General features: G+C 37.7%; 1 protein-coding gene across 2 annotated transcripts in view; it reads left to right on the plus strand.

The window, feature by feature from the left end:
• NUP58 (nucleoporin 58) overlaps window positions 1-23,064 on the plus strand; it is a 53,572-nt gene extending 30,508 nt beyond the window's left edge. Inside the window, exons 14-16 of one of the 2 annotated variants that reach the window (XM_048846064.2) lie at window positions 2,421-2,519; window positions 5,781-5,876; window positions 22,335-23,064. In XM_048846064.2, the coding sequence (XP_048702021.1) occupies window positions 2,421-2,519; window positions 5,781-5,876; window positions 22,335-22,420 (281 nt within the window). In that variant the 3' untranslated portion in view covers window positions 22,421-23,064. Of the gene's footprint in view, window positions 1-2,420; window positions 2,520-5,780; window positions 5,877-18,304; window positions 20,394-22,334 lie in introns of those variants that run through there. The other variant, XM_048846055.2, reaches the window with a different exon arrangement.
• The last annotated feature ends 220 nt before the right edge of the window (window positions 23,065-23,284 follow it).

A 23,284-nucleotide genomic window follows, 5' to 3' on the forward strand; every position in this document is an offset into this window, starting at 1 on the left:
TAAAATGTCACATAAATTTAAACTATGGTATCACTTTGGTAGGGAATCTTGTTGACCTAATGTCTAACTGGGTTCGTAGTAGTGAGTCTTATTTATTAAACTAAAAATGCTCTTCAGGGCAAAAAATAGCAGGTTTTAAAATATTGTTAAAATTATTGTTTTAAGCATTTGTCTCATAACTTATAATAGCCAAAGGTGACAATGTTTGCTGGTACTTTTGGCATGGAGGATCTTTATCACTAGTCTTTTGCTATTGAAAATTATGTATGTTTAACTAATAGGTTTATAAATTATGACAATGCCTTCAGAATTTTATGGTACAAAATGAACAAATATATCACAGGCCTGTTCAATGAAAAGCTTGTCAGCTTTAGGAATGAAAAATCCTGTTTTATATAACTTGAATATAGGTGTTTTAGGATAATACCGTTTTACTGATCTAAAAAGCATGTTACATTTAAAAACAAGCATGTCTTGGAGGACTCTGGTGTCTTCATTCTATTCTAAGGTCTTCCGCCAACAGTGCCTCCTATTAAGGTAGAAAATTGAGAAGGAACTGGACACTTTTCTGTTTTTTAGTTTTAGAGGTCTAACTGACTTGTTTTTTGTTTTTTTTTAATTTCCTTTGTACTGAAAACATTTCTAAAGGAGCTGCTAGGTAGATATTTCAATATTTAAAATAAACTGGATGTAAACAAATTAGTTTGAGGTTAATCCATCACTTTTATTGTAGAAAAATACTTTAAGGGCGTCAGCTGGTATGAAATACGGTGCATACTACTTACCTGGAACAATGACAGAACTTAACTTCCCAAATAACTACTTAATTGCAGACTGCAAATTCACAGCTTTAGTTGCCCTTATAAATTTTAGTTTAACACTATTTTGAGTACACAGACCTCATTCTGCATTGGATCATTTAAGGGCTTGTTGTGTTCCTTGCAAAAGTGTTACCACTTAATAAATACAGTGCCTTCTACTTAATTCAAACACTAGTTGAGTCACCATTTGAGTTTCTCAATGTCAAGAACCAAATAATTTGTATTCAAAATACTACCACTAGCTTTTTTTTATTTTAATTTGCTTTAGATGAAAATTGCTGGTAATAGAAACTTTAACAAGTAAGGCGAAAATTCTGAGTAAGAACCAAAAGATAACTAAAAATAAAATGACTGCAAGATCTTATTTGTTCCAACATTGTTGGCAAAGACATTACCATGTACATTGCATTCTGTGTATGTATGCTGGTGACCATATGGCTTACAGTATTGCCTTTTTAAATTATAAGAATGTACTTAACTTGGGTTAAGAGGTAGGCACTGTATTTTATCTTGACAACTTCTTCAACTTTCTAACTAATGCACTGATGACTGTGTTTGAAAAAGACAGGAATATGAAGATTGTACTGTGAAAACTGTTGAATCATTTTCATAAATTATTTATCAGCATTAATTACTTTTAGATTTTTGTACCGTGTTAGTAACAGGAGAGGCTAGCAAGGTGATTCTATTCTCCACAAGAAAAACAAACTAAGGCTATAAATTTAAGCTTGGCAGACTGAAAATGGGTTTTTGACAATCCTGCATTTTAATGTGACCATGCAGGGTAATTGCTGTCTCTAAAAAATTTTAAGTGATGGGACAAACTTCTGAATTTGAAATTTTGAATGTATCTAATTAGTTAAGGTACACAAAATTGTGCCTTTGTAAATGTTTATTTAAACAGGTGGTTGGAATGGTGTAATGTAGCAAAGCTTAACAGAACTCAGTTATTTTGTGTGGAAAAAGTTTGAATTGTCATGTTGTGTAATTGACTTGCTTTAAAATGAACAATAAATTTAATAAAATAAAGTCATTGTCTTGTTTTTTATCTACTTAATGTTTGTTTAAATTTGGAAAAATACTCAAATGAGTAGCTTTGAAGGTTTCTAGTTATTAAATATATTGGCTATTGGTAACACGATGGTTTTTAGTCATGTTAGTGTCAGGTCTCTTCTTTTAATTGGAACTTGATACTAACTATTAAAGTGTTAATGATTTTTTAAAAGATTCTCCCTCTGCTTTCAATAGACTGTGTGTCAAAATAGTGTCACATTTAAGTGTAGTTCTTAAAAGATTTTAATAAATTATTAAAACAGGTTTATAAAGTTAGACTGAATTTGTAATAAAAATACTTCACTATATGTTGTAACTAGCTAGTTTTAAGTAGCTTCACCTTACATTGTGTTCAGTATTTTCTTAGATTTACCAGGTGGAGATAGAGGCAGTTTGGGGAAGAATTTTGAAGAGGTAAAGTTTTGGGGACTTTAATGGAATTGTTAAAAGCAATAATGTTCACTTTTATCAAATAATTACATAAAGGATCTCTTTATCGTGAAAGAGTAAGGCAAGTTTGTTTTCATTTTTTTTTTTTTATACCAGGGCCACAGCCATCTCTGGGAGTTAGTTTTGGAACGCCATTCGGCTCAGGTATTGGCACTGGCTTGCAATCAAGTGGCTTAGGTTCTTCAAACCTTGGAGGTACACTTTAACTTTTCTAATGTTTCATTGAATTATTATACAATACATCTGAATTTATTACAAACTTTAAACTTCACTAAGAGGATGATCCATTTCAGAAGTAAATCTTCAGTTTGGTAAAAGTAAGGCACTTGGAGGGAAAAAGTAATCTGCATTGTAGAGCGAGAGTAAGATAAATCACAAAGGTTAAATCTAGTGTTGACATTTTTAGTGAACCCAAAGATGCACGGGAGATGGGCATAATATAAGCATGTTGGGGTTGCATTTTTGAAACCAGGAAAGTACCAATTATTTTGTAATTAGGACTTGAATTTATTTATCGTTTACTAAAGGCTTTAAAAGTAGGTACCCACAGTCTTAAAGACAGTCACATTTGGATTTCAAATAGTAGCCAGAAAAATGTATGTTAACCTAATTAAGAAACTTCTCCTGTGTACAATTAAGTTCTAACTCCTAAAACACATTTCAGCTTGTTTATCAGTTCAAGGATTTAATAAGAAACTGTACTGGAAAACTGTCTAATTTGCACTTGTTCTGGGAACCTGTTTGTCAAAGCATAATTATGTTCTGCTAAATAGCTTTCCAGTACAGAAGACAGCTCTGTAAAATGTTTGCCTCTCAATGCTGAGATCCAGAATCCTTTTTGTCAAGCTATTCAACCTCACAACTTCTGAAAATGAGGAAAATTCTTTTGTTTAAATCAAAATTTTTTTGACTGATGAGGGAGTAGGAGAACCTCCAGGAGAGGAGCTGTGCCTTAAAGAGCAGGTGGTGATGTGAAAAAGATTGTTTTCTCACTTGAAACATAGGATTATCATCAACAGGTGAACTGAAAAGTGACTATCAACATGTAAACTTCACAGAACTATATAGATATGAAAATTCACTTACTGTTAATCTTGTGTGGTGCAGTGTATTTACAGTAGTTTGAGATAATCTTTAAAATGATGAGCCATTTAACATTAACAACTTTACTTATCTTTGGAATTAGTTACATTATTTATAAATTCCAGAATGGTCCTCATCTGCCAAATGGTAAATTTGACAATCTATGGAAGTAGATATTGTGTGTTTCTATAACAGGAAAAATTACTAATCTTCATGGGTGGACTAAAAGAAGTATATATTTACATTACTTGTTTTGAGTAGCCCCCATAGCATGTTAGGTGCTGTACAAACACAAAGGGAAGGCCTGGTCCCTCCTTCAAACACCTTGTAAACTACAGTTTATTCAGATACATTCTTTTAGACATTTTGCTGATGCAAGTTACATAAACTTGTCCTAGCAAGTAAATAGGAGTTAACTACTAGCTAGATCTTGAAGCCTTAATTTTTGAGCTTTCTTTAGTAGCACTTTGCTTAAGAAGGCAATTTTTTTAGAACTTTTTGCCATAATTGTATAATATCTTGTAAAATCCTTAACTCCTTTTGCTTGGGTTTGTAATTTATTCTGCTACATACGGATTTATGACATATGGTGAAGAATAACAAAGAGCACTTAATACAGGAGGGAGAGGAAAGAAAAAGCCTCCAGAAATGGGGCTCCTGGAAACAAATGGACAAAGTGCATACTTCAAGGATTCAGAAAATTTAATACATAAATAAAGTAGTGTATTCATAATGGGTTATTAGACACACATTCTCCAAATTACGTTCTTCGCTTGCAAAATTCTTACTGGTCATATTCACAAGTTAGTCTTAACAGTTGCATGTGTAGTTAGTATTCCTGGAGTGTAGATGCCTGCTTCTTTATTAATTGAAACAACATTCCTGTACTAATGGTACTAACACCTATCTGATAACCCATTTATAACTGGATTGGGCAAAAACTGGGAAATGTTGCTCCACTGAGCAATCTTACACTCATACACTATGTGGCATTTGTTCACCTGTAAAATAGAGAGATTTCTCTGGTACGAAGGCAAAGTCCTCTGGTCTATAGAATCAGTATTTTGGAACTTTACATGTCCTGAATTACTACAGTTATAAAACTTCAAATTCATATTTGTAAATGAAGACTAGTAGATTTTACAGTTCTGCTAAAAATGTTAATATTTTTCATAACATTTTAACTAAAGCTTGAAAATAAGGGTATAATTTAACAAGTTTGAACACTGTTCTCTTTTAAAAAGAATCAGTTAAAGCTACTGAATGTATTTTTAATCATTCCTCTCCCATAACCTCTTCCTCAAACATGTGCTTACTTTTCCTTGTATATGTTAATAGTGACCAGTATTTCAAAAATCTTACATTCTAAGCAAATTTTGAGCAGTCTAGTCTCAAAATATAAACATCTCAGAACTACTAAATCAAATTGTTCCTTGAGATTACATAACTATAGAGTAAAAGATGGCTGCCCTTTTCCTGCAAGGATGTATTTCTGAGTGGTTCTGATGAAATCCTAATTCATACGAATTTAATAGTTATAAAGTTATCAGAGCCAGGTGACCAAACTAATTTCATGTATTTGTTTTCCTATTACAGTGATTTACCCCTAAGAGTGCCAGATACTTTGTCTTAATTATTAGAGATTTTTACCTCATACTTTTCATCTCAGCTAAAGTTTTGTCTACACGAGAAAGTTGCAATTAAAGTGTGGCTTATTTTGAATTAGCTTAAACTGATCCCTAATCAATTTAAACTGAATTGAAATAAACAGGGTTTAAACTAAAGTGAAGGTGTCCATGCAGCCTTTGGCACTCATTTAACTAAATTTGGTTTTAAATAACACCTTTAGTTAAAATGGGGAAATTGTTATCATGTAGACAAGTCCTAAGGTTACTGGAGCTACAATTCCTACCCTAGTCATGTAATTTAAGTCTGAATTTGCTTAGTTTTTAACCTGTTGGTGGTAGAGTGACATGATGTCATTGAAATCACCCTTTTTGTATTTTAATAGCTATAGAATAATGTGACTATGACTACAGACATTTCCATTTAATTGCAGTCATTGTTTATAGCTTAATACTTACCATTCAGTATGTTGTTTTTAGATGAAACTACTAATAGTTTTCTAAGATTCTCAGCCGCTTTTCTGTTTGAGCATTGCTGGAGGTGGGGGCAGGGGTTGTATTTTGCAGAATTTAGTTAGTGCTGCATTTAGAGCAGGGTACTTTGAGTAGTGAAATAGATTTACTGAAAATAATTCTTAGGATTAAATATGCTTTTAAATTATTGTCTAAAAACTATAAATTTTAAATTGCAGTGTTCTATGTTACCAGTTTTTTATGTTGTTGCATGTCTTTACTACTATTCCACTAGGATTTGGAAGTAGCTCTGCTTTTGGAAGCACTGCCACGGGCACACCATCGTTCGGATTTGGAACTACAAATAAACCCTCAGGAAGTCTTAGTGCAGGTTTGCTTTTGTCTAAATTAAATTCGTCTTAGAAGTACAAATGCATAATCCAACTGCAGGTTTCACTTTAAAAAAAACTAATTGGAAACAAGATCATGTGTATGCTTAAAGTTGCCTTTACAGTAAAACTGTTGAAAAATGTTGTTTTAACTAAAGAAATATTTACTTTAAACTAAATTGATTTTTAGAGGGGAAAAAAACAACCCCTAAAATACCCTTTTTTGGATGCTGTCTCCCTAAGTGGAAACTACTGATTTCAATAAATGATAGCTCCTGTTTTACTAATAATTTAGTTTAAAAAAAAAAAATCAGATCAGATGTAGTTTGAGGCACAGGAGACACGGCTCGCTATTTTGAATACAAGGGAAAGGTAGACTTCTTAAGGTTATTTTAAGTTTTGTTGTTTTCTAAATGTGTTCTACTTAATTCACCCATAGTTAGAAGCTCTTACTTTTTTTTGAGTCAGAATTTACCTTACAATAACTAAACTTTAAGGATACCTTTGCAAAACTAAATCCCTACATTTTGTATGCAGAAAGTCAAATTATATATGCAGTTGTCAGTTCATACTTTCATAATTCCCATATATAAATTAAGGATTTTATTTTGAAAACTTGTCTCATTCTGAGGCCTCTCATATAGTTCAACATTTGAATACATTTTTTATTTCATACCACTGTCAGTTTGGCAACTTCCTACTTATTACTCATTCCATTCTTTTTGTTAGTGATAAAATAGATGTAGAATCTTGGATCCATTACTCCCAAACTTTGGGTATTTGAAATCTGACTTTCATTTGGCACCCATATCTAATTTTGTAATTAGCTTTAGTTATTAGAACATATGTTTATCATAGCTTTTGCTTTCTAGAAAATTAGAGTAGATGTCTGCCTTCCAGGATTGGTTTATGGTAGTATTTTTATTTGTTTTTACTTTTGTTTTTCTAATTACAGCTGTTTCTAAAAACCAAGGGTTTTCAGTAACGCTGAAATAATGTTGTTTTTTCCTGTGGACTCCTCTGGCTCATATTCATTTATGTATTACATCAAATAAGGACTGCATTAATTTTGACTTCTAGTGTGTAGCATCCATGCTTTTTCTTTGTTAGTTTAGGATGATTCGTCTTTCAAATGAGGTCTAAAGAATGCTTTAGTTTAAAACAGCACATTACAAAATGGAAATAAATGTTTGCTTGATTTGAGTGGCTAATGCTCATGAATGCATAACATCCTGGTAAAGTGCATGTCGTTTCTGTTAGTAGAATCTGCATATTACAAAACTGGAACTCTAGCATTTTTTGTGTTTAGTAACAAATGCATATTTTTATATAATGCTCAAATATTTTTACTTTTATAATCATTAAATTTTCTTACAGGTTCCTGATGCTTGAATTACATTAAGCCAAAAATAAGTTATTTACTAATTTTTCATATATTAATGATAAAAATGTCAAGTTCTTTGAATGATTGCACATGTGCATTCCACCCTAGGAGTGTACGTGCCCCAAGCACAGTTGCTGGAAATTTTTCCCTCAGTAGTACTCGTTGGGGTTGCTCAACCATCCTCTGTTGCTGCACGCCTATAGCGCCGATATAAAGCTCCCAGCTAGCCCCCTGCCCTATCAGTTCCTTCTTACCACCTGTGATGGTCACTGGGACGGCTATCCTTGCTTTGACAAGTTCTCTCAGTGGTCTTCTTTTTCTTATATTTATACATAGTTCATAGAATTGTAGGACTGGAAGGGACCTGGAGAGGTCTTCCTGTCCAGTCCCCTGCTCTTAAGGCAGAATTAAGTATTATCTAGACCATCCCTGACATCCCTTATCCCCTTCCTAGATCCCAGGGACTGGTATGCTGCCCTCAATTTAAGAGATGCCTTTTTTCATATATCGATATACCAACATGTCAGAAGGTTCCTCAGATTCGTAGTGAACCACTCACTACCCTCCCATTCGGCCTGTCTGCAGCTACACAGATGTTTACAAAATGTCTGGTGGTAGTGACAGACTTTCTGAGGAGGTTAGGGGAGCAGGTCTAACCTTATCTAGACCACTGGCTAGTCAAGGGCAGGTCCAGGGCTCTGGAAGTGTCCAGCATTCAGATTATGCAGTTGACGTTCAAGGCCCAAGACCTTCTTATAAATGTAAAGAAATCTACCTTTGCTCCAGCGCAGAGGATAGAGTTTATTGTAGCGGGGTTCGACTGTACTCAGGCCAGAGCCTACCTCCCAGAGGGTCTTTCCAGACAATCACATCCCTGATAATTCACCTCAAGGATCATATCAGTCACAACAGCCCAAAATTGTGTGAGGTCACATGGCCTTGTGCACATATGTGGCACAACAGGCAAGGCTGCACCTCACGCCCCTCCAGACATGGCTCAATGTACCCACCAAACCGCTACCATCTGGACTTTGTACTAATAGTACCTCAGTGGGTCCTCATCTCCCTCAATTGGTGGTTGGATCCGCTCACTGTTTGTTTGTGCGGGTGTTCTCTTTATACAGGCTTTGGTCTTTGGAGGAACTTTCACTCCACATCAGTGTCAGGAAATGCAGAGCAGTTCACTTGGCCTGTTAGGCCTTCCTGACACATTATGGGCAGAAACTTGATTGTTCTTATGGACAGCACTGCAGCCCTGTTTTATCTCAACAGGCAAGGAGGTGCTTGCCCTTCCATCCTATGTCAGGAAGCGATTTAGCTATGGGAATTTTGCACAGCCCACTCAATCAATCTTGTGGCCTCGTACCTTCTGGGAACGCAAAAAGACCTGACAGAGTGCCTCAGCAGGACTTTTTCCAGTCGCCACGACTGGTCCTTTCGCCCAGATATGGTGAGGGACATTTTCCAGCAGTGGAGGACTCCCCAGATAGATCTATTTGCAACCTGGTACAACAGAAAGTGTCACCAGTTCTGCTCCTGGCGAGGTCACAGCCCAGGTTCTGTCATGGATGCCTTTTTAATACCATGGATAGGACATCTTTATTATGCTTTTCCCCCTATCCTGCTCGTGTATAGAGTACTGCTAAAGATCACCTGAGACCAGGCCTGAGTTCTTCTGATAGCCCCAGCATGGCCCTGTCAATGCTGATTCTCCACTCTGCTAGGCCTCTCAGTGGCAACCCCAATCCCACTTACGTTACACCTGGACCTGATCTCTAAGGACAACAGTCTGCTGCTCCATCTGAATCTGAGCTCCCTTCACCTAACAGCCTGAAAGCTCCATGGCTAAATCCCAGGGAGCAGGCTTGCTCAGAGCAAGTTCATCAGGTCCTATTAGGTAGTAGAAAGAGCTCCACCAGGGATACTTACTTTTCAAAGTGGAAGCGGTTCTCTGTCTGGACATCCCAATGTAGAGCTTCACCCACACACTCAGGAATTTCTTGTAAGGATGACTCTCTATAATACCTGAAGCAGCAAGGCTTAGCTGTTTCCTCTGTCAAGATTCACCTTGCAGAAACATCAGCTTTCCACTCTTGGGTGGATAACTGGTCTATTTTTTCAAATGATATGTCTGATTCCTCAAGGGCCTACAAAGGTTATATCCTCAAGTAAGAGGGGCTAGCCCGTTCTTCCATGGGACTTGACTTGATCTATCAAAGCTTATGGGACCACAGTTTGAATCTTGGGTAACTTGCTCTTTATTATACCTCTCCTGGAAAGTGATTTTCTTAGTGGCCATCGCTTCGGCCAGAAGGTTCTTGGAGCTCCGTTTCCTCACCTCAGAACCTCCGTACACAGTCTACTTTAAAAATAAGGTGTATTTACGTCCTCACCCGGTTTCCTTCCAAAAGTGGGTTAGCAATTTCACAGCAATCAGGCAATCTACCTACCTACCTGTCTTTTACCCGAAGCCGCATGCAAATAGGGAGGGACCACACCTTCACTCATTGGATGTTAGATGCTCTATGTAGCTTTCTACATAGAAAGGACTAAACTGTTCCAATAATTTACCCAACCGTTTGCAGCTGTATCTAATATGATGAAGCGTCTCCCAGTCTCTTCAGAGACAATTCCGTCCTGGATCACCTCATACATTCATACTTGTTATGACCAGGCAGGTGTTCTGCCACCAGCTAACCTGACTGCTCATTCCACAAGGTCGCAAGCATCAGCAACAGTATTCCTAGCACGGATCCCTACTCAGGATATTTGTAAAGCAGTGAACCGGTTATCGGTGCACACATTCTCCTCCCATTATACCATCACTCAGCAGTCCAGAGATGATGCCAAATTTGGTTGAGCTGTCCTGCAGTCAGTATGTCCATGAATTCTGATCCCTCCACCTGTTCAACTACTTAAGAGTCACCTAGACTGGAATGCACATGTACAATCACTCAAAGAGGAAAAAACAGTTACTAACCTTCTGTAACTGTTGCTCTTCAACATGTGTTGCACATGTCCATTGCACATCAGAGTCTGACATGTGTCAGCACGTCCTTCTGCATCAGAGTTTTCAAGAAAGAACTAACTGAGAGAGTGCAGAGTTGACTGGGTGTTTTATAATGGCACTATAGGTGCATGGCACCAGAGGGCGTTTGAGCTGCCCCAGTGGGTACCACTGAGGGAGAAACTTCCAGCGAGCATGTTCAGTGCGTGCTCACACATGGAATGGACATGTGCAATACATCTCACAAAAACAAATATTATGGAAGGTTAGTAACCGTTTTTTCGTTGAAGTACTACAAAGTGCAAAACTTGCTTAATGTTCTTCATAAGCAACTTTGTTCCTCTAGTATTAAACGTTTTTAAATGAATGGTATAAAAGGTTTAAGGCATGCAGTACTTTAAAGTTTTGTGTTCCAAAGTGGCAGTGTTCATTAAAACTCTGATTCGGCAAGGAACTTAAACATATACCTAACTTTAAGCATGTGTTCAGAAGCTTTTCTGAATTGGGATATCGATAAGGAAATTTATGAATCACTTAAACGATATTGTCTAGATTTGTAATGTGTTTTAATTTGAAGAGATTATGGAAATCAAATTTCCAGATAACTTTGATAATTTATAAATACATTTAATCCTTGCTTGTGTCAGATGGCCTCTGGCTTGAATGTGATTTTACAGTATAGATGTACTTTATGGAGTAACGGGGCTTGGATACACTTATTTAAAAAAAAAAATACAATCTGTAATTTAAGTCAGTCCTCTTCCCCAGGCACTGTGTGCAGTACTTCAACACTGAGACCATTGTTTTGTAGAACCTTGTTATTGTCCTAGGTAATGAGAATTGTATTTTGTATCTGCAGCTTTTTCTTTAATCTGACAGTCAGTAAGGCGGTTTGGATCTAGGGGAGCATGTATGTGCCATTATTGCAGCTCTTGAGTTTAGATCTGACTCCTCTTCCGTTAGATGTGTTACCATAAATTTTCTTCTTACTGCCCCAGCAATGAGTTGGAACAAGCGGTGACTACCTGCTACCTCTTAGCGAAATTTGCTTCTTTTAGTTAGCTAGTCTCTTCAAATTCCCCCACTTTTCTTTGTTTTACTGCACTATTGCCAAAAAAGGGGTGGAGGGGGGGAGTAACTAACTTTTTTCTCTCCACGTTTTGCGTACAGTGGCAGATTCAGAGCCCTCGGGCTTCAGACCATGGCCATCTGTGAGGCTCATTCACTTACAGATGGCCAGAGCCGCTGTCTTTTTTTTGTCTACGGTGGGCACTGGTACACACCTCTGGTATCTTGGTACTGACTTCTTCTCAAGATCAGTGCCACCTCTAGAGAAATTTTTCTCTTTATCTCCTTCACTGGGGAGGGGAACACCTTCATTCTGGCGTCTAGCAGTTTCAGTCACACAGACCAGGAGAAGGCCTTGCTCTACAAACCAGGGATGCTCACTTCAGAGCCTTGACTCATCCACCTCAGGCATGGCAATGGTCTGATCAGCATTACTAGAGCCAAGTGGATCCCTGTTGGCCCTATTGGCATACTGTGGACTTCCATCTAGAGTATCCAGGAGCTGGTCTCCATCTTACCACTTAATAAAACACAGGCCATACTCCCTTTCTGTACCACACCCCCATCTATAGACAGGGAGGAGCAAGAACAGCAATTCACAGGAAAAACAGTCAGTTCCAGAGTCCTCTGAGCAATACCTTTCATCCACTGAGACCAGTCATTGTCTTCTCCCAGTGAAATAGTCTTGTTTCCTGTACCAGCCCGAGGTGATTTTAGAGCCTTCCAGAGGCTGTTTTCTCATACAGCTGAGATCCTCAAAATAGAAACTTTAATAATTGAAGACGCTCCCAAGCTTTCAGATATGCTGCATTCTTCTGCTCCTGCCAGAATAGCATTGCCAATTAATGAGGGCATCTTAGAATCAGCTAAGACTCTGTCAGGTGTCAACAACTTTGCTTCAAACTGGTTAAAGAATGGAAAAGGAGTATCAGTTACCCCAAAAGGGATTTGAGCAATTTTATAACCACCCAATCCCAGGTTCATTAATGGTCTCTCTTCTTCCCACAAGAAATCTAAAAACCCAAAAAATTAGACCTTTTTGGAAGAAAGGTTTATTAGTCAGCATCACCTCAGCTACGAGTACGAACCTATCTCTTTTGTTTGCAAAACACTGTCCCATGTCAGATAACTCCTGACAACTCCAGAGAAGAGTTGAAAGCCGTCATTGCTGAAGGTCACCAGTAATGCCTTACACTCCCTAAGGCCTCCAGGGCCACACTTTGCTGCCTCAGCCCCAAATGACAGGCCCTTTAAGATACCAAGGGTAGTCTTGATAGAAGACCCTTACTTCTTCGAGTATCTGCCCAGAAAGAAACCAAGGTTCTCTCAGAGGAGCTAATCTTTCTTAGTCTTTGATCAGTCTTCGTCTGCTTGTAGACTGCAAGTATGACACGAGGGTTGAGAGTCGCAACAAAATCAGGCATGAGCCATCCCCAGATCCTGCCTTCAGATGCTGGTTTGCTTTCTTCCATCAGGCTTGTACTGCTATAACAACTGACCAATGGGTGCTGAAAGTGGTCTCATATGGTGCTTTCATCCAATTTGATTCCTTACCCCATTACCCTTCCCCATCCCTCTTCATGAATCCTTCTTGCAAAAAGCTAAAAAGTGGCTTCCCTGCTTTGCTTGTGGGCCAAAGAGGAGGTACCTCTAGAGTACAGGGGAAGGGGTTTCTGCTTCTGATATTTCTTTGTTTTGAAACAAAAAAAAGGAGTCTTTGTCCTATCCTAGACCCGAGAAGACTAAACAACATATACACTGTCTCAGATTTAGGATAGGAATGCTTACCTTCATCATCCCTTTCCTAGACTCAAGACTGGTTTGTGGCTCTCAACCTCCAAGACTCAAACTTCCATTTTGCAATTCATGTAGCCCACAGGAAATATCTACAATTTGCAGTGAGTCCCAGTCATTACCAATAGAATGTTCTACTGTTTGGTCTTTCCAGAGCAGCAGCAGTTTTTACAAAGTGCCTGGGAATAGTGGCAGCACATCTGAAGAGATGAGGCATATTCACATCTACTCATATTTAAATGATTGGCTGATCAAAGTCAGGTCTCATCAGGAAGTCACCACAGCCTGTATCTATGTCCTTCCCCTTTTCAGACAGCTAGACCTCACTGAGAATTTTTATGAGAAACTCTCTCTTACCCCATCACAAACAATGAAATTTACAGGTGCCTTAGTCAATTCCAGATCATTAAAGGCAGATCTTCCAACAACAGAGTTCTGTCTATCCAAATGATCATTACCAGTATCAAAACAAATCCATCAACTGCAATAAGAAACTGCCTCAAACTTCTTGGCCACATATCAGTTTGGCATGTATGGGACACCACTAGCCAAACTTTACCTACACCCATTACAGAGGTGGTTAAAGTCTGTGTATCACCCCAGGAGAAATAAAATGGGTATGTAAGTTATGATCGCAGCTCACATTTTATCAGCACTGAATGGAAGGTCAGACCTCAAGAGCATTCCACCCCTCCTCCTACAAAGATACAGATCACAGATGCATCAAGAACAGGTGGGGAGCACATGTCTTGGCCACCTCTATAAACAAGGACCTTTGTCCCTAAAAAGCATGACTCCACCCATATACATTCTAGAATTACAAGCAATCGGATTAGCGTGCATTGCATTCGTACCTATTTTACAGAATTCTACGATTCAGAGTCTGAGACAGTACCATCAGCAATACATTTATATAAGACAAGCAAAGAGGTTCTTGCTCATCACTTCTACGTCAGGAGGCAATGAAAGTTATGGACATGGTGCCAACAGCGGATAACCCAAGTAACTCTTCATCTTCCAGGAGTTGTCAATGATTTAGGAGACCTAATCAGCCAATCCATTACCAACCACAAATGATCTCTGAAGAACTCCATCATGTCACTATTTCACCAATGGGAATATTCCATTATAGACTTGTCATCAAACAAAACATAGTGTCCAGCCTTTTGCTCCAATGGAGACATGAGTCCAGGATTCTAAGACACTTTTCATGTACCATGGGATCAAAGACTTATGTTTCCACCCGTTACTTTGATAATCAAAGTGATGTGCAAAATTCATACTGATCCTGATAGCTCTATATTGGCTGAGACAATTCAGGCTAACAGATCTCCTCAAGACATTTATTCAGCATCCAATACCACTTCCAGACTGTCCAAACATACTATCACAGAATGAAGGTCAGATACTAAATCCAGACCTGAAATTGTTACATCTGACAGCCTAGATATTGGCTGGTTGAGTGCTATTGATTTACTGTTCTCTACAAGTACAGAAGATCCTACTGGAAAGCAGAAAGCATTCCCCAAGAAAAATTTGTTCCTGAAAATGGAAAATATTTTCAATTTTGGCAGTCCCACGCAACCTTGACCTAATGGAGGCTCCTATACCTAAAGTCCTTGATTATACTCTGTATTTGAAACACTTTGGACTCTTAGTTCAGCTATGGTCTATCTTACAGTGAGTTTAGCATGCCATTCTCCAGTACAGTCATGTTTACTTTCTCTCTTGCCCCCTGTATCCAGATTTTTAAAGCGGTTACTATATACTTACCTGCTAGCTACAAAACATCCTCTGGTATGGTATTTTACTATTGTTCCTACAAACCTAATGGAGACCCTGTCTCTGAATGTGGTCCACACTACCTTGCTGTCAAGCTGGCCTTTTTTGGTTGCCATTACATCAGCCAGAAGGGTCAGCAAAATAAGACTTTCATGGCCATCCCTCCTTACACAACATTACACAGAGGTTAGATGGTGTTGAGACTTCCTCCCAAATTTATTCTCAAAGTTGTGTTAGACTTTCACTTGAATCAATCTGTTGATCTTTCCAAAAGCTATAGTCTTCCAGTGTTGGGGGGGGGGGAGGGTTGAAGAGGAGGGAAGAAAATCAACTTGGATGTTTCAAGACATTGTTATATTATCTTGATAGGGCAAAGCCCTTTAGTCAGACCCCCAGTATTGTTTTGTTGCCATAAGTAGCACTTTTAAGGGGCACACCACTTCTTCCAAGAGGATATCTAAATGGATTAACCAGTGTATTTCAATCTCTCACATGACTGGTACACCTCTTCCTTTAAACATCACAGCTCATTTCACTAGCGCACAGGCTACCTCTTCTCCATGCTTCGGAAACATCCCTACATCTGAAATCTGAAAGTTAGTTATTTGAGTGACCCCCTTTCCTTTTGTTACACTATGCCCCTGACCTGGCCACAAGATCAGATGACAAATCTTGCAGGAAAGTGTTACAATCACTTTTTAGTCAGTGGTAGTCAGAACTCCTCTATCTCCTCACCTTCCAGATGGGGCACCTAAAGTGAGATCCACACAGACACATACCTGAAGAAAGCTGGGTTACTTAACCTACTGTAACTGGAGTCTTTGTTGTGGTGTCATCCATATGCATCCCAGGACCTGCCCTTCATCACCACTTTTTAGAGTCCTATTACCTGGAATTCTGAAGGAACTGAGGGATGGTTGTGTCTGCTTTGCCCATGATGCTCTTGGATGGGGAGCATGAGGACATTGCAGCATGGCTCAACAGACATTGCTATTCAGAGATTGCAATCTCATGCACAGGAATCATGTGCTAGTCCTAGAGTGAGATCCACATGCACATCTCAAAGAACCACAGTTACTGTAAGGTATTTTCTTAAAAGAAAGATCAGTTGTGTGCACAGGGAAGGTTTTTCGACCTAATCTCTAATTATAGCAAAAAGAGAGCTATATGGTTCATCTGATAGGTTTTTTTAAAATACATTTTGCATATGGCTTAAACCTTTTGGCAGAGTTAAATCAAACAAAAGTTTCACTTTTTTCACTAAGTTTAATACGTTATTAAAGTCTCATCATATTCATGGCATTTCCTTGATCATATTTATAATTTGATATGAAAAAGCAGTTGAATTAGGGATTAGTACTTCACTGATTCTTACTGTTCCATATATTCATAATTTTTAAGGCCAGAAGGGATCATTATGAACCTAGTCTGACCTGCATAACAATTTCTGCATCAAGAAGCAAGTACATGAAATATTGGAACATATGGAAATCTTCAAAATAAATCATGAGTCAAGAGTGGTATCCCAAGAGCGAGGATCTGTATAGGCATTAACTGAACTGAATTATTGGGTTACAATCAAGGTGTAGGATATGAGTTTTATTTTTGTGTCACTCTTGAAGAGGCCAGTATAGCGTTTGTACCTATGTGTGTTTCTATTTGACATGAATCACCCAGGTGATGGACAAAGGTCCAAATCGAAGTGTTCACACAATTATTTATGCACAAGTCTTAAATTGCTGTAGGATTCATTCCTTTAGTATAAATAACTTGAAACTGGGTTTCATGATTCTTTATTTTTGATATAAATAATTTTCAATAATAGAAGTGAGAGGGGGGAGGGATAGCTCAGTGGTTTGAGCATTGGCCTGCTAAACCCAGGGTTGTGAGTTCAATCCTTGAGGGCGCCATTTAGGGATCTGGGGCAAAAATTGAGGATTGGTCCTGCTTTGACCAGGGGTTTGGACAAGATGATCTCCTGAGGTCCCTTCCAACTCTGATATTCTATGATTCTGTGACATCAAATTTGTGTGGAACATAGATAACTTTGGGACTCAAATGAGAAATACTTCGGAGGTAAATTAGGATGTGTTTTTCCAAGCCTACAGAATGTTTTTATAGCATTGTGGCAGTGATACTGAATATGAATATGGAGATGCTTTCATTTTATGACTTCTATACTTGTAACTAGAGCTGGTTGAACTACTTTTTACAAATAATGCTCATTAAGGGTTTAGCTCCCTTTCTGCCTGTGAATAGCTTATGAACCAGTCCTAATTTCTGTTAATGTTTCAATTATTTGTGTTCAGCAAATGATTTTTATCCTTTCCATGATTGTTAAATACTTTACTTCACATATTCATTAATGTGACCAATCGCACACAGTCCTCATCTCCCTGGAAGTTGTTAAACAGGAGAAGGATGAATAATGAACTTCTGCTATGAATTGCAGTTACGAATCATGCTAATCTTTCAGAAACTCTTAAGATTCTCTAACACTTTCATAAATATCCAGCTATTATACAAATACCTATGCATAACTAATATGACCTCAAAAATCTGAGTGAACAGAACTTGGTGTTTTTACTTGCTAATTATTGCAAAACAGTTAGTATTTGACCAGTTCTATTTTGTAAACTCCTGAACAAAATTACCTTTCAGGGATGAAATTTCTCATCTTCACTTTCAGTCTAAAGGAAGATTGATGGATTTCATTTGTTTATTTTAGCAACATCTTCTGAGCTATTCATTGTTTTTTCCAAAGCTTGCTCTCTTCAAATGCTGTCTTTTGTGCAGTAATTCAAAAGGGCTTTTTTAAAATAGCTAAAACTTGGCATGGTTTACTTATTTCCCTTTTAGGTTAGGACCTGTGTTGCACATATTAGGAAGACAGTGTGGTCTTGTTAAGAGGGCATAAGACTATTAGCTCTCTTCCAGGTATGCCAGTGATCTACTGTGAGACCACAGGCCAGTCACTTCACCTGTCTGTGCCTCTGCTTCTCCCACCCTTTGTCTGGCTTGTCTAGGTAGATTGTAAGCACACAGAGACCGAGACAGATGTGCACAGTGCATTGCAGAGTAGGGCCCCAATCTCAGTTGAGAACTATAGGTGCTACTGTAATACATATAATAACAAAGGAAATAACTATTACGCTATAAGGTATAGTAACTTAAAAATATACAGTGCTTGCACTGTAACATCTGACTCAATTCAGCAAATCTAAAATATGTTAGGAATGTGACATAGTATTGTGGGTCCACTTTGATATCTTCAGAGTAGTGTAATTACTAGTAATTCAGTAAGTCACTGTCCCTCGTAAATTGGACCGAGGGCAAATCTGAAGTTATGATTTAACTGACTTCTGATTTTAAAATATTTTTCCTTCCCATACAAGGCTTTGGCAGCTCAACTACATCTGGGTTTAACTTCAGTAATCCTGGCATCACAGCATCGGCTGGCTTGACATTTGGGGTGTCTAATCCTGCATCTACAGGTTTTGGGACAGGAGGGCAACTTCTTCAGCTGAAGAAACCTCCTGCTGGAAACAAGAGAGGAAAAAGATAGACACACTCTTGGGGAAAGGGGAAGTGAATCAGCTTTGTTCATCCTAAAAGTCTATTTTTCTAAATGGATGCAGTAATTAAATTGCATCCCAGGAGATTTATAAAATTTTGCTACTTTTCCCTATTCTGGAATATGAAATGTAATCATATTGAACAACTATTTTCCTGTGAATAGAAACCCATTTATGTATTTTTATTTTGGTTCTAGTTTTAGAAATGTTCTATACTGCATTATTAAAGAATCTTCTAAAACCATCTATTTAACCTAATGTTAGTAGCAGAATATTTTTTGTTAATAAGCTTTATACCATATGAATATATGCATATTTGGTTTTTTTGTACAGATAAAATATATTCTAGTACAAATACTAGAGTTCATATCTTCTGTTCCTGGATATGGCCTTTAAATCTACTTCAGGGTGTTTCTTTGTGAATATGGATGTAAATATATAAATATATATATACATATATATATACACAGTACAGTGCACACATTTGTGCATATGTATTTGTATATATAATAAAAACGTGAACTTTGCCCCATAGACAAAACTCTCCAAGTTCCTTTGCTTTGCGTGTTCCCTTTTCCATGTTGTTTTAGGCTCCCACATCTTGATGCTCATAGGAATATCAAATAGTGTTCCCTGGCTGTAATATTTTTGCAGCTTGTTTTTAAAGACGAGCTGTAATACTGTTCACTATTGTATAATTCTGGCAAATAGTGTTTAATTGCCTGTTTGTCCTCAACATTTTCCTTTCCTCAGCTAGCAATCACTCCAAAGAAGAATCTGGAGAGACTTTCAAACAAAGGTGTTGTCACAGCTGATGTTACCAAACAGGTCTCTCCCGGGCTGTGCTTCATTTCTGAGGCTGCTAGGCTTCAGGAGCAAGTTCAGGATTCCAGGAGATTGCTGGGGGGGGGGCAGAGAGTTGTGAAGCCAGTGGTGTCTTCTCTCTGCAAGTGGTGGATGCAGACTGTGCCACTCTAATGAAAATTGTAGCTAACCATTCCAAAACAGAGTTGATTCACACAGGGCTACTGGCATTGACTCCAAAAGGAGTTCCTTACCTGCCCTTAACACCCGTCACTGCTAAGGAATAAAGTAAAACAGTATACTTTGAGGGTAAGCTATTGTAACAATAGAAATAGTACCAGTCTTACAAGTGCAGCAAACTTCATGTTATGGCATCTTAGCACATTGGGCTGCATCTCCAGCTCAGAGTGCATTAAAACAGAAACAGCAGAAAAATCTCTTACAGAGTGTATATGGAATTTTGGAGATAAGTGTAGCTTTTAATATAGAGGTTGTTTTGTACATAATGTGCATCCAAGTGAATATTCACAATCACTTTCACCAAGGCACCTTTTTTCTAAAACAGGTATTGCGCGTAATTTTCTAGTATGAAGTCAGTTGCTTTCAATTGTAAAAGTGTTGTCAAGTACTGTTTTGTATGTTCTGGAAGTTATGTCTGCATACAGCAATTACTGGCCTTTGGCAAACATGGGGTTTTCTGTTGTTTGTGTTCAGAAATAAGGATATCAGTTTTGAACACAGAACTTTTCACTTTTGTACACTTGTATGTTATTGCATCTAAGAGATGAGCATTTTCTTTGAGAGGCAATTAATAGTGTATGCGTTTTTGTTTTTGTTTTTTAAGGCAGTATTAAAAGCTTAAAAGTCCATTTCAACTTAAACCTTTTTCAAAACTTGCATTGGGCTGCAATCAAAAAATCCTGATATTTGTATTTCTTTGTTACTGCTTTTTTAAAAAAAGTTAAATTTAAAATGTTGAACCACTGGACTTTCTTGTAATGTATTAATTTGTGAAACTAATTTTTTTAAACTGTGTGCTGTCTTTGTCCACGTGTGCAACCTACCATTGTGCAAAACAATAAAATAAATTAATGCTGTGATCCTAGTCATATTTGTCTAATTATTTGTCTATTTGCAGAATCTGGTCCTATCACCTTAGTTCTCTTGATTGTCATATTTTAAAAAAAAAACACTGCTGCAAAATCTTATTGATTTATTTTGGATAATGTATACTTGCTCTTACTAAAAATAGAGTTTTGATCTCTGAATTAAAATCTTATGACTTTTGTGCATAATCCCTTCTCTTCTCCCATATTATGTGAACCCAGATGATACTATACTGCAGCACAATGTGTGCTCTTGCCTTCTCATGGGTGGGGGTTTTGCACTGTAAATTTAATTTCAAAACAAAGTGTTAATTTGCTTTGGGTAGTATAGTCCGTTGTCAGCAATAGTTTTGAAAGCTATAGGATTTTGGACTCCACTATGGAAGTAAGCTGCAGCATTGGCTAATTCCATAGATGCCACTAAGACATCACCCAATAAGCAGCTGTGCGTAAGTGTCTTTTTAAAATTAAATAGTTTGACCATTTGTTCTAATCAATTATTTCTTAAAAAAAAAAAAAAAAAAAACCTACCAGAGGAAAGGAAAGTATATAACTTTAACAACTGATTGAGCTCTCTACGTATCTAGGTCCTGATTTGCATGTGTGTTAAGGCCCCTTTACACCCATTTACACTACCAGAGACCACCATTTTGTCCATGTGACTCTCACTACAGTATAAGTAATTGCCAGAGAGTAACAGAGCTACCACTAGACTGGCCTTTTCCTTAGTGTCCTTGCAGCCCTTCCGTATTCTTCTGTTTCTATCCCTTCCCTGTCCAGCTGGGGTCCCACTCCATGCCTGCCAAGGAGCTTTCTGACTAACTCCCTTGTTCACTACATTAGGCACAAAATAAGGATTTTAGGAATTTTATCTTTAATGTAGGCTACAGAATGTTTTGGGTTTTTTTTTGTTGTGAAAAAAGTTAATTGTTAATCATGAGCACAAAGTAAGTAATAGATATCCTTGTTCTGGGACCATTTTTTCTGTGAAGATATTTCTTCTTAGCATCTCCCTTCAAGATTTGCAGCAATTTTGCAATACAGTACTTCTTTCGCCAGGTGGCAGGAGACTACTATTTTTCAATTTGCCAAAGATGTCATTATAAAGCCCTGTAAGGCATTATTGCTGCCACATAGTACACCAGCTTTTGTTTCCAGATCGTTTACACAAATAGTTTATTGAAATAGTTTTTTTTATACAATGGAATTTTGATAATTTATACTGGTCATGGAGGGTTGGAGCCCTCCCACATACCTCTAGGAGTTCAACCCTTTTAGCTAATCACAATTACCATAAAAGGGGGCACAGAGAGAAACCATTTGGATGTACAATTTAGATACCTGAGATAATATATCCAAGAGCCTCTAGTGATTAACAAACACAAATCCCATTGACTTTCAGTTGAACTTATGCTTCTATAAAGAAAAGGAGTACTTGTGGCACCTTAGAGACTAACTGAATGCATCCGATGAAGTGAGCTGTAGCTCACAAAAGCTTATGCTCAAATAAATTTGTTAGTCTCTAACAAAGTACTCCTTTTCTTTTTGTGAATACAGATTAATGCGGCTGCTACTCTGAAACCTGTCGTTATGCTTCTATGTCACTTAGAGGCAGAATTTTCAAAATAACCTATCTGCCATTTTGAGATAGTTTTAATCATTTTCCAAAGATCAAAACAATATCAGTATGTTTTTTCTGTGCTGGCTGTTATGATTTGTAGTTTCCTGTTGGGCTCAAAGAATGCAGTATTTATGCAGTATTTCTAGGAAGGTTTTTGGTTGAGAAACTTACAGGCAAAGTCTTGCGATGTGCTCTGATGTTGTGTCTACTTTTAACAGCTGATGCTCTGTTCTCTGACCAGCCTCAAGAACTTTTTTCTGTGATGGTACTAAAAAATCTCACAATCTGAATTGTTTTCCTCTCTTTCTTTTCATCTCAGGCATCCCTGTACGGCATATACTGGGCCAGCACAAGTACAGTAACATCTTAGAAAGTCGTGAAATTGCATTCAAACTCCGGTTCTGATCAGGGACTAGTCTCTACCTGCTGTTCAAGAAACTCCCTGTCTCTCCCATCTGTGTGTTTTCAATATGGCATTGTATTGTGACAGCAAGACCTGCCTCTGAATTGCTTATCTTTTATCATTGTTATGAAAGCAAGCTAGGGTGATTGGATTTTGAGAACACATTATGGTATTAACCCTGAGTAAGCAGGGAAGGAAACAAGGACTTAGCACTTCTTCAAGAATCAAGTAGCTATTAAATAAAACTATTAACATACTGAAAAACTACATATCCTGGAAATTATAAATAATCTGGTAAATTCCAAAAATTATAAAACCACAGTTTGAATAATTCATAGCTGGATTAGGACCCTTAAAAGAAAAAAATATTGGCCAAAGGTGAGAAACCTGAGTGTCCAAAGCTAACTCCATATTTAGATGCCTCAGTAAAAGCTGCCTGACTTTCAAAGATGCTGAGAGCTTCTAGCTGTCTTTAACCTCAGTAGGATTTGTTGTGTGAAAATCTGGCCACCTTTATTTCAGTGCCTAAATATGGATTTAGGAGTCAAAGTTAGGCGTTCATGTTTGACAGTTTTGGCTACTACTTTCAACTTCCAAATAAGGATACATTCTCTCTAGGAATCTTTATTAAAGCCAAACTTTTCAAGCTTTGGTATTTATACTGTCCATTTCTGTCACTGTTACAAATGTGGACCCTGGCCCTGCAGTTGGCCCTGTATGGGGCAGATCCTGGTGCCTACATGGGACCTCAGTGAATGAACATCTGTGAGGGAAGAAGAGACTGTCCACACTGATCCAGTTGCAGGGTCAGGGCCATAGGAGTTTCACTTAATGTTCTGTGTAAATTATCAGAGTTGTCTTCAATG

Source organism: Caretta caretta, chromosome 1 (assembly GCF_965140235.1).
Source record: "Caretta caretta isolate rCarCar2 chromosome 1, rCarCar1.hap1, whole genome shotgun sequence".
In the NCBI taxonomy this organism is placed as follows: domain Eukaryota; kingdom Metazoa; phylum Chordata; order Testudines; family Cheloniidae; genus Caretta; species Caretta caretta.